Source organism: Plecotus auritus (genome assembly GCF_963455305.1).
Source record: "Plecotus auritus genome assembly, chromosome: 6".
Classification (NCBI taxonomy): Eukaryota; Metazoa; Chordata; class Mammalia; order Chiroptera; family Vespertilionidae; genus Plecotus; species Plecotus auritus.
The window spans coordinates 162,547,929-162,561,368 of NC_137773.1; the positions used below are offsets into that span (position 1 = coordinate 162,547,929).

At 42.6% G+C, this 13,440-nt stretch overlaps 1 protein-coding gene across 3 annotated transcripts in view; it reads left to right on the forward strand.

The window, feature by feature from the left end:
* Nucleotides 1-444: 444 nt before the first annotated feature.
* Nucleotides 445-13,440, forward strand: part of RBMS3 (RNA binding motif single stranded interacting protein 3) — a gene marked incomplete at its 3' end in the record, with an annotated part of 1,264,947 nt that continues 1,251,951 nt past the window's right edge. For all 3 annotated transcript variants that reach the window (XM_080673189.1, XM_080673187.1, XM_080673188.1), the window contains exon 1: nt 445-800. In XM_080673189.1, the coding sequence (XP_080529315.1) occupies nt 576-800 (225 nt within the window). In that variant the 5' untranslated portion in view covers nt 445-575. The remainder of the gene's footprint in view (nt 801-13,440) is intronic.

Genomic DNA, 13,440 nt, shown 5'->3' on the forward strand with positions numbered 1-13,440 from the left:
AGGGCAAAGGTGAGGGGTTGGCGCCTGGTCAGCGGGCGGGGACGGTCGATTGCACTTGCACCTGACATTCCCTATTGCTGTCCGTCTCGCCTGGCAAAAGCCGGCCATCTGGTTTGTTCTTCCTGTAACTTTGTTCAGAAGGTTGGAGGGGAAGGGAAACGCCAAGGGGCCCCAGGAGAGAGACTGGAAAGCAACGAGGATCAGGAGGCCAGGCTGGAGAGCAAGTCCCCGAGTGCCCCCGGGCTGGGCGCGCGGCTGGGAGGCGTCGCCGCCGCTGCCGTCGCCGCCGCCGGATGCGCTCTGCTTAGCGGGACTGCCGGGGGCGCCTGAAGGCCACCGCTCCAAGGACACGCGGCCGCCCGCGCTCGCGCTCCACGGCCCAGGCGCCGCCAGTGCCGGAGCCGAGCCGGCGAGCGGAGCTGCGGGGAGCGCGGGCGAAGGGCGGCAGAAGGGAGGGCGCGCGGGAGGCGGCCCCTCCTCGGCGAGCCATGCGTGCCACGGGCAGCTGAGGAGCCGCCGCGCGCCGCTGCCAAGTCTCCGCTCCGCTTTTGTCTTGCCCTCCAGTGAATGGGAAGATGGAGATGGATGTTGAGGGAGTTTCTCCGCGCCCGGAGCCCATCCCCCGGCCCCAGGGGGCTGGCGGAGCCTGCCAGGCGCCGCCACAGCCGCCCCAGCTCCAGCCCCAGCCCCAGCCCCAGCCGCAGCAGCTGGCTCAGGATGAACTGCCCGGCGAGAGTGCGGGACCTGAGGACAGCGACGATCCCGAGGCGAGACCCCACGGCGAGAAAGGAGAGAGCAAGGTAGGTCCACAGTGTTGGCACTGTGACACCTTTTGAACAAAACCAAGGAGCTCTAGTAGTGGCTGTCACTTTAAACCCTCCGCTTCCCCCACCCCCTCCCCTCGTTTGTGTGGTGGTGGGGGCTGCAGCTGTGGGGAAGGCGTGAGATTTAAGGGAATCGTTGGGCAATAGTGACTTTCTGAACTGGAAGGCGTGAGCCGAAGTCTGCCCTGGTTTCCCTATTGAGCGGTATGTGCAGAGAAAAGTCTTCTGGTTCGTGCGATGTGATGCCAGGGCAGAGCCCACACCTCGGGAGAGCAGTGCCCAGAGACCTTTGCTTCCGCACAGTAGACCAAGCTAATTTGGATGATCTAGGTCAGGGGAAAACACATGTCTTCAGGAGCTGCCAAGTGGCTTCTGAGACTCCTCGGAAGAATGTGACATCAACCTAAAGATGACAACAATGGGAGCAAAGTTTGGCTCCTTTGTAGAATGCAGATCACTGCCTAACCCAGCTCTAAACTCCTCACCCGGCACCCTCCTACCTAGGAGGGTGGGGACCCAGTGCCCGGCAGCAGGTGAGCCCTGCTGTGTCACTGTAGACTAGGGGACAGCTACTATCTCCTGTGGGGAGAGAGTTCTCCAGGGTAACTGGATCCCAGTAAGAAATGGTCCAAATGCTATTCTCTGGTGCTGGTGCTTCTCGGCTTGAGAAAATTGTCAAGTAGATGCAATGCCATAGAAAAGAATGCTTTGGTAATATTATTAGAGTGTATTTATAACAGCTTTGTGTCCAAGTACAGTCTTGCTTCTCCATACAAACTTGGAGTTCAGTTTTGTGGAAGCTAGTGTTCAGTTGTATCTATATAAAGTGTACACATGTGTTTGTTGATACATTTTGAAATGTGCTGCTAAGGTTGGGAAAAAGTTGGTTCAACAAATCAGAATATTGGAACCAAAGAAGGGTCGGTCGATAGACTTTCTCCCTTTTGCCACTTAAGGGAGTGTACAAGAACATAGTCACTTCTCCCACCTAGGAAAGAACCGCATGTCAGGAGATGTCCCTAGCTGGCGATTGCCTTGGTCTCCTGGTTCTTCTAAGAGAGGTACTGGTGGACTAAACAAAGATCTGAAACATATTGGAATCACATCGAATGTTGTTGTTCTGTATTTGGAGACAGGCTCACTTAACAAGTTGGTATTTGCAAATGTTCAAAATTGTTTTGCGAATTGAAACTGAACTAAGGATTGAGATTGTTGTTTATCTACCAAAATCAATATTGTAATTTTAATGGCAGTCTACCAAGAAACTGGAATTTCAACACATTCTAGACCTGACCGGGTGCCTTACAAATGCATACAAGATTTACATTGTAAAAGCTATGATGAATTTTAATATTCTAATATCCTCAGCTTTCCCAGTCGCTCTTGATTTCATGAATATTTAATTCTGTCATGACTGCATATTTACTACTTTAAGTGACTGTCTGTGCTTAGTTTTCGGAAATAACCATAACTGAGCATCATATTACCTAATTGGACTATAAGTCTCTTTTGCAAAGTAGGTGTGGGGAATAATTAAAATATACAGCCAGCGCTGCCATTTTCGTAATGTTGGTTCATATGCCCTGAGCATAAGAAATTCCTGCCATCAGCAAAAATCTGTGCTTATTTGTTTCCCTTGGATGCACCATACAGACTGTCTAATGTTCTACGGGTTGTGAGGACTAAGGAAGGCAATGCACTACAAATATTACAGCAGGTGAAGAGAGGACTGAAAGCCGGTTGATTACAGTTCGTTAATTAGCATGCTCAGATAATTGAGTATTCCACTGATGTGATTTGCTTTATGTTTGTCTGCAATTTCTTGAGGTGGAAACAAAATACTACTTTTTCCCCTCCAGGTGTTTGCCTTAGAAAATGATCTTGCATCCCTCTCTTAACCCAGAAATCGGCTGTGCTTAACCCTTTCTTTGCTTGTCTCTCTCTGGTTTGCTCCTACTGGTTCTTCTAAGAGTTTGAGGGCGGTTACTGTGTTTCGGACTTTAATAACTCTTTTTGTCTTTGATGGATACAAAGGCAGGTTATAAATTGATGTTCTTTAGCAATTGCTGATTTCATTACGAGAGAGGCCTTTGGGTGTCTAACCAAATTATTCCACTAAAATATAAATGGGAGACAAATTGGGATAAAGTGAAATGTGGTTTTATCAAGCTGTTTGGGGTGAGGTTGGGAGATTATCAACACTGGATTTCAACAAAGTAATGTATGAATGTGATATATTGAACCATTATGTTCTTTTCACTCATGAGAGTAAAAAATATGAATTTTGAATACTGTATTATTTGTCTTAAATCTTCCTCAAGCAGGGTACTGTAAATAGGATGTCAGTGGATATGAATACCCTTTCCTGCTGCAAGTGTCAGGGAGTAATGGCATTTATTTATTTAATTTTTCTGACTCGGGTTTGGGGTCATGATTTCTTTTCTCATGAATTTATCCCAGTTGTCTTATTGGAAAAGAAATCAGAGCTTAGTGCCCGATCCGCTTGTCTCCTGAATTGCAGGTTTCTTCAGAAAGTCTCTGAAATAGGAAGAAAGGTTAGAAAACTGGATCAGTCAGGGGATTTTTTATGCCAGAGTTTTGTGACGTAATTGACACTTTCTGTTCCTAGAATAATGATGCTCGATTCCTCTCTAGCAAGTACTCTTCAGAGACACATTAAAGCAGCCACATGCTATGTACTAGGCACACCAGTTAATAATGCAGATTTTTTTCAATAGATGGAGTTACACATATGTTAATATATATACGATTTGATATGTATACTATTTTGTTGTATTGACCCGGTAAAGGGTCAAACCAGTACTGGTTGATAATGCGGATTTTGTAATCAAAGAAAACACGATAATTTCAAGAAAACATCAAAAGTGCTTTATTCAAAGTAATGTCCATTGCTAGCTACACATTTCCCCCATCTTTCAGGTAATTTGTGGAAACCATCCCAATAGAACTTTTCTTGTTTTGAGGCAGACTATTCAGAGACCCAATTTTCCACTCCTTCATTCGTTTTGAAGTGCTGCTCAGAAAGTGAATGTGCCATGGATCGGAACAAACGGTAATCTGAAGGAGCAAGGTCTGTGAATACAGCGGGTGGGTTAATACTTCCCAGGCAAGATCTTTTAACGTGTCTTTAACTGGTTTTGAAGTGTGTGATGGTGCGTCATCATGAAGCAAAATCACTTTTCCGTGTCTTCTGGCCTATTCAGGTCGGGGTTCAAATTGATTATTTGTTGTCAGTAGCGATCAGTATTAATGGTTTCATCTGATTTTAGAAGCTCATAATACCACACCTTCCTGATCCCACCAAACGCAGAGCATTGTCTTCTTTCCGAAGCAATTTGGTCTTGCAGTCGATGTTGATGGTTGACCTGGATCAACCCATGATTTTTGTGCGTTTGAGATTCTCAAAATAAATCCACTTTTCATCGCCAGCCACAATTCGATGCAAAAAAGACTTTCTTTCGTGCCGTTGAAGCAACATTTTACTGATGACTTTGCGGTTTTCCATTTGTCTTTCGTTCAGTTGATGTGGCAACCATTTTCCTTCCTTTAAAATCCTTCCCATTGCTTGTAAACGATCGGAAATTGTTTGCTGAGCAACATTTAATCTTTCTGCAAGTTGTTCTTGAGTTTGACATGCATCTTCATCCAATAATGCTTGTAATTGTTGGTCTTCAAACTTTTTTGGTTGACCTGGACGTTCTTTGTCTTTCACATTGAAATCATCACTTTTAAAGCATTTAAACCAGCGTTCACAAGTATCTTGAGATGGAGCATGTTCACAATAAGCTTCCCGAAGTATACGATAACTTTCAGCAGCACTTTTCTTCAAAATAATGAATTCCCGCAACTGCTCTTTTTTGGGGACGAAATTTGACATTTTTAAGCATAAAAATATCTATGATGTTAACACCTTCAGAAAATTTGACATATGAGGTTTTGAAGCCTGTTATCAATACAACAAAATTGCATACGTGTCAAATCGCATATATATAAGTATATGTGTAACTCCATCTATTGAAAAAAAATCCGCATTATTGACCAGTACACCTACAAATCAATGCTGTGATTCCATGAACTGGAGAAGACCTGATATCGAGCATTTGTTCGTCCTCTGCACTTTAAGGCAGGTTTATATTAAACCCTTACGAAAGTAGTCTCCTGTTCTTGCAATGACATCCAAAGACAGTGTGTAACTCCTTGGGGCACCTCAGGGGATATTTCCTCACCCATTACCTCAAGAACGCCGTCCTCACATCTGAAAAGAGGTTGTCTACACTGGACAAAACTCTTTTCTTCTAGTCTTACAGGTGAAGACTGAATAAGAGACCTTCAAATTCTGGGAAGGCTTCTCGACCCTGGGTTTGATCTTCCTTTAAAACTTTCTTGCAGTTTTCTGTAGGCCTTAAACTTCTAATTCTTTCTGGGCCTCTTAAAACCCTTCTGAAATACTTTGCTTATGGGAAATAATTCTTAGGTGGGTAGTTCTGAAACTTGGTTTGGAAAAGTTGAAAAAAAGTTCCTTGTGTTGAGGACCAGCACCCCAGTATCTACTTCATTTATGTTACCAAGTTACTTATACAGATGTGAGTTCTCCCTGGATCTCGGATGAGTGACATAAATGATCCTTTCTTGTCTGCTTTACCTTCATTCATTCATATATTTTTTTCATTTTCTTCCTTTCTGTCTGTCTGTATGTTTCACACACACACACACACACACACACACACACACACACAGCCCACCCCTCCCATACCATTTACCATGATGTGTTTATGTGTATTAAGCATGTGTTTATGGACCAGATGTGAGGTATTATGAATAACCTCTCTTTTTCATTTAGCTCTCGTTTAAGCCTTGGTTTGCAAGATGTGTTATTCTGGTGGTTTGGGACCAGAGAGACCCTGTGCCCTTGCTACCAGTGGTACTTCATTGATGAACTAGACTCCAGGTTCTCACCTCAACTGCATTCCCTCAGTGATGCTGTCCTGTCGGTTGTACTGAGAATGCTGTAGGGAATTTCTTACCCAGCCTGTCCAGCACATCTGTAGAAGCCTTTTATTGTGAAATAATTTTAGATTTATAGAAGAGTTGCAAGATAAGACAGAGACTTCCCATATGTCCTTTACTCCACTTCCCTTAATGTTAACATTCTATGTAATCATTGTATGTATATGACAATGAAGACATTATTGTTGGTATAACACTACACTTGTCCAGTCAGTTTTTGTTGAGTGAATGTGTAACCTATTGATGTTTTCCATTTCTATCCTCTTAGGATTTAAGACTTTATTTACACCTGCAAGACTCTATGAGAAAATATTTAAGAGCCAAATTTAACTTTGGGTTAACTCTCCCCCCATTTTTCCTGGTGGGCAGACACAGCTTGCATAGTACAAAGGTTGAGGTCCCTGGAGCTCCTCGTCGCACTGCAGTGAGCCCTATGGGAACGACAACATTGGCAACGCTGTTGAGTGCTGTTAACTTATGGGGAGTGATAGTCTTCTTTTTTATTTTATCCTGAGAAACCTTCCTGTTCCAGGTAGGATAGGGTTTGTCAGCACGCAGAGGACAGCAAAGTCTCATGTGGCAAGTAGAGGAGAAAAGGCAATTGATAAAATCAAGACAGTTCACTTTGATGCCTAACCCCTTGGGTGTTCGTTCCTGGCATGACAAATAATGGAAGCCCTTTTGTTTTTGCATTGTGTTAGCCAGGACAACTCTGATTTCTAGCACAGCAGCAGAGACTTGCCCACGTCAGATAGGATGCCATTTGTGATTAAGCGTGTTGGCTTTCTGATTAAGAGTGAAATCAGAAAGACCTGCATTTGATCTTGGCTCTTTCACCAGCTGCTACCCTCAGATAAGGACCTAACCTTTTTTAACCTCAGTTTGTTTTTTCTGTAAAACAAGAATAATTATGGTGCCTACCACTTACGGTTATTGTAAGTATGGCTTGATACAACATGTAAAGTTCTTGATTCAGAGCTTCACAGTGATTGACTGCTCAGTAACTGTTAATAATAATAATAATTGTATTTATTGTTATTACTGTTGTGGTCCAGGGTCCTGAAAAGGAGAATGAGTTGGGGCTCCAGGTTCACCTAGACCCGTGGTTGGCAAACTGCGGCTCACGAGCCACGTGCAGCTCTTTGGCCCCTTGAGTGTGGCTCTTCCACAAAATACCACGGCCTGGGCGAGTCTATTTTGAAGAAGTGGCGTTAGAAGAAGTTTAAGCTTAAGAAATTAGGCTCTCAAAAGAAATTTCAATCGTTGTACTGTTGATATTTGGCTCTGTTGACTAATGACTTTGCCGACCACTGCCCTAGACTTTTCAGTGCTCCGGTAGGTCATGGGGCTGGAAACGATACAAACGCATTGTTCTGCAATCAAACCAAGCTGGTGTTCAGGGATCCAATTTTGCCCTGCTGGCCTTGAGATGTTCCCATGTCCTTTCCTGGTGGACAGGAGGATAGGAAAGGGTTATCCTTTATTCTGACTTGTCAATAGACTGCTCCTCTCTCATCAGGAAAGCCAAAAGGACCAGGATGGAAGGCCCCTGGATAAAGCCAGTGAATTGTCCTGCTTTTTTACACGTCACATTTATGGCTTCTCAGGAAAAGTGGGAAGCAACTTTTAACACTTAAAAAATGATTGAGCTACATGTTTTTAATTATAGTTTATATTCAATATCATTTTGTATTAGTTTCAGGTGTAGAGCATAGTGGCTAGACAATTGTATCCTTCAGGCCTCTTTGATTGCAAGCAACAGAAACTGACTTTAATTTGAGCAAGAAATTATTTTCTTGTAAAGTAGTAAGGTAATTTCAGAATCAAAGGAAAAGTGATGCAACTGGTTATAAGGAAGCCAGGGAATCTAGATCTAAGTAGTAGAAAGTGATGGATGGTCTCTCAAGTGCTCTGACAGAAGAATAAATTCCAACCATTTTTTGCCTTCATGTCACTCTGCTCAAGTGTCAAAGTCCATGGAAAAGATATCTAATTGGCCTTGCTTGGATCAGATATCTGCTTATTGGTCAGATATCTGCTTAAGTGTGGCTATTTAAGCACAAGAAGCGAATAAATAAATAAATAAATAAATAAATAAATAAATAAGTATTTTTTTCTGAATAATAGCCTTTCTTGAGAAAGAATAGGTTGTAGCCTTCACCCAACACTCCCTTCCACACCCCACACTCTTATCATGTATATCCCATCCCATCCCATCCCATCCCATCTCATCCCATCCCCCCCCACCCCATCCCATCCCTTCCCTTCCCCCCCCCCCCCCATCCCATCATTTTATTGTCCTCAAGTCTCTGTGGACCTCTATGTACTTAGGCATTGGGCTCTGGGAACTGCTGTGGGCCCCTGTGTGACAACTTTGAGATTGTCTTCCTGTTCTCATGGTGCAGCTTTGGCAGATGTGAAATCAGTTGGAAGAAAGATCCGTTTGCTTAGATTAGGCTGTTGTCTTCTTTTGTAAATTTTTTAAAGCAGTCTTAAGCTCAGCCGGAAATGTAACTGGGAGCAGCAGCAGGACTAGTGCCTCTGCTAGCGTGTTCTTCATAGGTGGGGCCACTTAACACATTTTTAAAGGTAAAATGTTGACCTATTTAACAAGCATTAGAAGTAGCCAAGTGAAATGATACTGTGGGACCCATGGGGACACTGGCCAATGAGTGTCTCCCTTTTTCTTGGTTTGCTCCCCCAATAACCAAAGGCTCAGGTCATGTCCCATTCATTACGACTAGTGGCTGGATCTGCCCTATCCATCCACCCTCCCAAGCTTCCACCTCCATCTCTTTCCCAGAATTGCATCCCCTTCCCAGACTAGACTCCCTATGTTTTACCATCTATTTTCTTTTTTTTAATCATGTAGTTATTTAAACTATAGTTACGCACAGTTTGTAACATTTATAAAAATATTCAGAAGAACTGCTATATAGCAGTCATAGATTTGAAAGTCAGTGGCACAATTCCATCACATTATATGTCTTAAAGTTTTTAAAAACCCTTTTTTTCAATTCCAGTTTATATTCAGTATTATTTTGTATTAGTTTCAGGTGTATAGCATAGTGGTTAGACAATTATATACTTTACAAGGTGGTCCCTTCCCCTATATTTCAAGCAATATTGACTGTATTCTCTAACCTGTACTTTACATCTCTGACTGCTTTGTAACTACCAATCTGTACTTCTTAATCCCTTCACCTTTTCCCCCAGCCCCTCTACCCCCGCTGAACTCTGGCAAACATGCGTCTGTTTTTGTATCTATGAGTCTGTTTCAGTTTTGTTTGCTTATTTTGTTCTTTAGATTCCACATATAAGTGAAGTCATATGGTATTTATTATAATCTATTTTTCTTTTTAAAGGAAGATCTACAGGCATATAATTTACTGGCAGTAAAATTCATCCTTTTAAAGTGTACAGTTTTTGTGAGTTTTGACAAATGTGTATGCCTGTGTAACTACACCCCAAACAGGAAGTGGAATGTTTCCATCACTTCCATAGAGTTCCTTATGTCTCTGTAGACAATCCCCTCACCCCAGCGCAGCCTGCTCCAAAATTTCATATAAATGGAGTAAAAAGTGTATCTTCTGCATCTGACTTCTTTTGCTTAACACATGTATTTAATATTCACTCATTTTGGGGTCTCAGTAGTTCCTTTTTCTTACCGAGTAGATCTCTTTATATGGATATACCACACATTATCTATTCATTTGCCTGATGATGAACGTTTGGATTATTTACAGGTTTTTGGCTTTTATAAATAAAGCTCCTATAAACTTTTTTTTTTTTTTTTTTTGGTGGACATACATTTCATTTCTCTTAGATGAATTCCTAGGAATGGGACTGCTGAGTTTTATGATAAGTTTATAAGAAGCTGTCAATTTACTTTCAAAAGCAGCTGTTCAAAATGTACCTGTCATACTGGTACATTCCCACTGTCAGTGTATGCAATTTCCAGTTGCCCCACATCACTGTCAACACTCAGTATTGTCAGTATTTTTAATTTTCGTCATTCTGGTAGGTGTGTGATGGTATCTCATTGTGGCTTTAATCTGTATTAACTCATAAGGTTGAATACCTTTTCATGTGCCTAGTTGCCATTTGTATGTTTCTTTGGTGAAATGTCCGTTCAAATATTTGACCCATTCTTATTTTAAACAAAATTGGGCTGTTTGTATTCTTATGATCCAATCTGTTATAGGTTTAGGTTGCAGAAACTCTGGTGGAAGTTTGAGGAGATTAGGAAGCAAGGAACATTTTTTTTTTAAATTTAATAAATCTTTCTTGTTCAGATTATTACAATTGTTCCTCTTTTTTCCCCCATAGCTCCCCTCCACCCAGTTCCCACCCCACCCTCTGCCCTTACCCTCCCCCACTGTCCTCATCCATAGGTGTACGATTTTTGTCCAGTCTCTTCCTGCACCCCCCACACTCTTTTCCCCTCGAGAATTGTCAGTCCAATCCCTTTCTATGCCCCTGATTCTATTATATTCACCAGTTTATTCTGTTCCATGATTTTTTTATTCACTTGATTTTTAGATTCACTTGTTGATAGATTTGTATTTGTTGTTCATAATTTTTATCTTTACCTTTTTCTTCTTCTTCCTCTTCTTAAAGAATACCTTTCAGCATTTCATATAATACTGGTTTGGCACTGATGAACTCCTTTAGCTTTTTCTTATCTGTGAAGCTCTTTATCTGCCCTTCAATTCTGAATGATAGCTTTGCTGGGTAGAGTAATCTTGGTTGTAGATTCTTGCTATTTATCACTTTGAATATTTCTTGCCACTCCCATCTGGCCTGCATAGTTTCTGTTGAGAAATTAGCTGACAATCGTATGGGTGCTCCTTGTAGGTAACTAACTGTTTTTCTCTTGCTGCTTTTAATATTCTCTCTTTGTCTTTTGCTCTTGGCATTTTAATTATGATGTGTCTTGGTGTGGTCCTCTTTGGATTCCTTTTGTTTGGGGTTCTGTGCATTTCCTGGACTTGTAAGTCTATTTCTTTCACCAAGTGGGGGAAGTTTGCGGTCATTATTTCTTCAAATAGGTTTTCAGTATCTTGCTCTCTCTCTTCTTCTGGCACCCCTATAATTCTGATGTTGGTACGCTTGAAGTTGTCCCAGAGGCTCCTTACACTATCTTCTTATTTTTGGATTCTTTTTTCTTTTTGCTTTTCCAGTTGAGTGTTTTTGGCTTCTTTGTATTTCAAATCTTTGACTTGATTCTTGTGATCCTCTAGTCTGCTGTTAGATCTCTGATAATATTTTTTTTTTATTTCAGTCAGTGTATGCTTAATTTCTAGTTGGTCCTTTCTCATAACCTCGAGGGTCTCGCTAAATTTATTGGCCTTTTCTAGAAAATTCTTGAAAAACCTTATCAGTGGTTTTGAACTCTATATCCAGTCATTTGCTTTCCTCCATTTCTTTCATTTGTGACCTGTTTCTTTGTCTCCACATTTTGGCAGCTTCCCTGAGTTGATAGAGTAGCTTTGTGTGCTAGGTGTCCTATAGGGCCCAGTTGCTCAGCCTCCCCAGTTACCTGAGGTGGACACTCTTGGTGCACCCCTTTGTGTGCTTTGTGCACAGTCTTGTTGTAGTTAAGCCTGGATTGTTGTTGGTATCACTGGGAGGAGTTAACCTCCAGGCCAATTGGCTGTGAGGATCAGCTGTGTCTATGCTGGGAGAAGTTCTGTGCTGGAGACACCCTTATGAGACAAGACTTGTAAAAGCCTCTGTGCTCAGCTTGGATGGGGCGGAGTGTCAGGGCGGAGTAGATAGCATTGGTTTCCCATCAGCCCTGCCCTAATAGGCCCCTGTGTCTCAGTGTCCCATGGTAATCGCTGCAAGCACCTCTGAGAGAAAGCCGCCCTCGAGTGCTGCCCGCTGCCAGACAGTCCAGTTTCTCCCCGAATGAGTCTGGGTCCCCAGAGTCTTGCCCAGAACTGGAGTTCAGCGCAGTTGGGAGCTTTTGTCTCCCTCCCACTTGAGAAAGCCAGCTGCGCACTCAGTTGCCAGTGCTCTCCGTACGCGTGCGTGCACATGTGTGTGCGCGCGTGCGCGCGTGCGTGCTCGTCTCAGTACCTTTGCCTCCTGCAGCTCCTTTGAGTCTCAGTGTGCTTTTCCCTCCCTTCTAGTTGTAGAATTTCCACTCAGCCAGCCTTCCTGTGGTTCTGGATGATGTCCGTTTTGTCTTTTAGTTGTAGTTTTGAAATTGTTGTGCGCGGCAGCAGTTTAGGTATTTACCTATGCCGCCATCTTAGTTTTTCTGGAAGCAAGGAACATTTTGAGTTTCCTTTCTTTGGGAGGCCTGTTGGTGAACTAACATTTATTGGGCATTTATCATGTGCCAGTCATGGAGCAGGGTAGATTCACATTGAGTGATCTCATTTTGTGCTCCACAGTAAACCTTCGAAATAACTGTTATCAGCCATGAGATCACACAGCTCGTATATGGCAGAGGAAGGATTTTCACTTAAGTCTGCCCTACTCCTACTATTTCCACTTTTTCAGGTGTGACTCAAGTCCTGTTCTCCACAACTTACTGGTTAGTTTCCCAGCCCAAACTGCTTGCACTGCTTTGGGTGTTTTAAAAGCAGCCCTCAGGTGAAATAACACTGCTGGCATTGACATGCAAATCAGGACATTGAGCTTAAGGCAAAAGAGTGATAAATGATGGCCGAGAAACTTGACTTTGGGTGGTGAGCACACAATGAAGCATGCAGATATGGGTTACAGTGTTGTACACTTGAAACCTGTATGGCTTTATTAGCAATGCCACCCCAAGAAATTCAATTTTAAAACAAAGACATTTGCCATTTAAAAAAAGAATAAAGCATGCATACCTATAAAAATTGAAAAAAAAAAAAAAAGAGTGCTCCCAGTTTTATTTCAGTCCTGAAAAAAATCGATCCACTTTATAAGGTAGAAAAGGGAGAATTCTCCAGAGAAGTAGAAGGTTTGAGGTGTTCATTTACATTTCAGTACACAAGATGTCCGTCTTTCTCAGCTAAATTGCAGTGCTATGGTTACCCAGAGGGCCAGGGTAGGGCTAACCCCTGGGAATAAGATCTGAGTGCAAACTCCAGTTTTTTCCTACAGTCTGTGAGGACCTTGGGCAAACCATGTGAACACACTAATTTGGATTCTCTTATCAGTAAGGTAACCAACTCCTTCAGTCCCGGGAAACCCTGGGTCCCAGATGAACCAGAACAGTTGGTCACCCTAATTACAAGATACATGGACAGTATCTGGACCATTACAGACTCTCAGGATATGAGAGCTGTCACTGTTGAAAGTGCTCTGGGGCATTTGATCCATGAGTCTGAAAATGACTCATAGCATTTCAGAACTAATGAGGCTCTGTGAATGATTCCAGGTTCTCCGAATTGACTTAAAAAATAGTTCAGAGCAAAGCCCTGGAGTTCAATTGGACAAATAGCATTACCTTTCTGAAGAAGTGGCTGTAGAACTTTCCAAGGTAGCACCCCAAGGCCTGCAACCGTGAAGTAAGTGTGCTTTAGACCACTAGCTGAGCCACCCTCGCTAGAGAAGGGAAGGTGCTTTGGGAGAGTGCCTGCACCTGCAG